This window comes from Oncorhynchus keta, chromosome 30 (genome assembly GCF_023373465.1).
Source record: "Oncorhynchus keta strain PuntledgeMale-10-30-2019 chromosome 30, Oket_V2, whole genome shotgun sequence".
Classification (NCBI taxonomy): Eukaryota; Metazoa; Chordata; class Actinopteri; order Salmoniformes; family Salmonidae; genus Oncorhynchus; species Oncorhynchus keta.
The window spans coordinates 16,445,130-16,447,629 of record NC_068450.1 but is presented as its reverse complement, the minus strand read 5'-3'; the positions used below and the strand labels follow the sequence as shown (position 1 = coordinate 16,447,629).

The 2,500-nt window shown below is 47.2% G+C and overlaps 1 protein-coding gene across 1 annotated transcript in view; it reads right to left on the bottom strand.

The window, feature by feature from the left end:
• LOC118382901 (actin-binding LIM protein 3-like) overlaps nt 1-2,500 on the bottom strand; it is a 111,228-nt gene that overhangs the window by 24,064 nt on the left and 84,664 nt on the right. The window contains exons 11-13 of the mRNA XM_052487851.1: nt 1,946-2,075; nt 1,324-1,434; nt 942-992 (exon numbers count right to left, since the gene is read on the bottom strand). Of these exons, the coding sequence (XP_052343811.1) occupies nt 942-992; nt 1,324-1,434; nt 1,946-2,075 (292 nt within the window). The remainder of the gene's footprint in view (nt 1-941; nt 993-1,323; nt 1,435-1,945; nt 2,076-2,500) is intronic.

Below are 2,500 nucleotides of genomic sequence, written 5' to 3'. Positions count from 1 at the left end.
GACCTGAACTAACCCTTCATCTACCACTGTGGTCTCTTACGAGACCTGAACTAACCCTTCATCTACCACTGTGGTCCTGAACTAACCCTTCATCTACCACTGTGGTCCTGAACTAACCCTTCATCTACCCCTGTGGTCCTGAACTAACCCTTCATCTACCACTGTAGTCCTGAACTAACCCTTCATCTACTACTGTGGTCCTGAACTAACCCTTCATCTACCACCGTGGTCCTGAACTAACCCTTCATCTACCACTGTGGTCCTGAACTAACCCTTCATCTACCACTGTGGTCCTGAACTAACCCTTCATCTACCACTGTGGTCCTGAACTAACCCTTCATCTACCACTGTGGTCCTGAACTAACCCTTCATCTACCACTGTGGTCCTGAACTAACCCTTCATCTACCACTGTGGTCCTGAACTAACCCTTCATCTACCACTGTGGTCCTGAACTAACCCTTCATCTACCACTGTGGTCCTGAACTAACCCTTCATCTACCCCTGTGGTCCTGAACTAACCCTTCATCTACCCCTGTGGTCCTGAACTAACCCTTCATCTACCACTGTGGTCCTGAACTAACCCTTCATCTCATCTTATACTTATTTAGTCTTCTTTCTGACACAAGTTAAAGTGCGCATGCATGCACGCACACACACACACACACACACACACACACACACACACACACACACACACACACACACACACACACACACACACACACACACACACACACACACACACACACACACACACACACACACACACACACACACACACACCGACAACTAAGGGCTTCTAAACTGATAGGTAGACAGGCAGACTATAGAGCTGGGCTAAACCCCTGCACTATAAACAATTGGCTACAGAAAACATGAATCTAAACAATAAGTCCCAGGTAGGACAACGGCCAGGATAAGACAGGCTAAGCCACTGTACCCGTTCTCTTATAGATGGGAGGTTTGTGGTAGATGTTGGGTTCGCCTGAGGCTGGGGAAAGAGAGAGAAGGAGGGAGGGAGAAAGAGAGAACAAGAGAAGGAAGAAGAGTGATGTGAAACATGGAGGAGTGAGGGAGGGAGGGGTAGAATGAGGTAAAGGAAGAAGTACAAAGAGAAGCGCTGTACCGTATCATAGCTACCGTAGCTGATAACGAGAGAGTTTGAGGAAATATAAAAATCGAGGAGGAGCAGAAGTGGAGAAGATGGAAGGATGAGGAGATGAAGAGAGGTACCGCGTCCCAAATGACATCCTATTCCATATATATTGCGCCACTGTAAAGAACAGGGGGCCATTTGGAACGCAGATGAAGTGTAGTCCTACCTGGTACATGGAAATGCTTGGGGGCGTGGTATGTGGTAGAAGAACTAGGCCGTCCCTCCAGCGAGCCGTAATAGGGCGAGCTCCTGCCACTCTCAGAGCCTGCAGCCAGCACTAGCCAATCACAGCAAAGGAAACATGAGCATGAAGAAATCCTTTGTCCTGCCCTCCAGTCCCTCCCAACCAATCATAACCAAAGGCAAAGATGATCAACAGCATCTGCCAGGCAGTCACCTGAGCCAATTAGGTGCAGTATGCATTTCAACAGCATTGAGGAAAGGCATACTGCACCACATGTGCACAGGAAGCTAGAAGGAATGTTATAAGTCTCCTTCCCCTTCTGATCACTGCCGTTGACTGCACTAACTGCTGTAAGTGATACGGTGGAAGATCTATCCATTGCTTTTATGGTCAGTAGCCAGAAATGGAAGGAGATTGACAGGAAGAGGAGGAATGTATTTGCACAGCACTTTCAGAAACAGATTTATTCCAGAGTGCTATACAGCAACCTGACGCTAGACCCTCTTGCTCTTTAATGCATTTGTAAAAAGCGCTACACAAATACGATTTAATTGATTGAACGGTTGATTGATTGGGTGATTGAGTGAGTGCATGTGTGACTCACCGGGGTGTCCATAGTGCTGCGGTGAGCAAGGCGTGATGGGAGACATGGCTTGACGGCTGAAGAAGGGAGAGTCCATGTAGTCGGGGCTGGAACACTGTCTCTGTCTCAAGTCTACACTGTCATACAGCTTCTAGAGGGAGGGGGAGAGAAAGAGAGGGAGACAGAGTGATGGGAAAGGGAAAAGAGAGGGAGATGTACAGGGTGTCTAACTATCTAACTATAAATAACTATCCACTTATCCAAAGGCAACTGATCGCAGAAATTATTCTTCATTCTGTTGGAAACACGGTTACTAACCTGAGAATAGAGAGTCACAGGTGACTGTAAAACAACACGGTTACTAACCTGAGAACAGAGAGTCCCAGGTGACTGTAAAACAACAAGGTTACTAACCTGAGAACAGAGAGTCCCAGGTGACTGTAAAACAACAAGGTTACTAACCTGAGAACAGAGAGTCCCAGGTGACTGTAAAACAACAAGGTTACTAACCTGAGAACAGAGAGTCCCAGGTGACTGTAAAACAACACGGTTACTAACCTGAGAACAGAGAGTCCC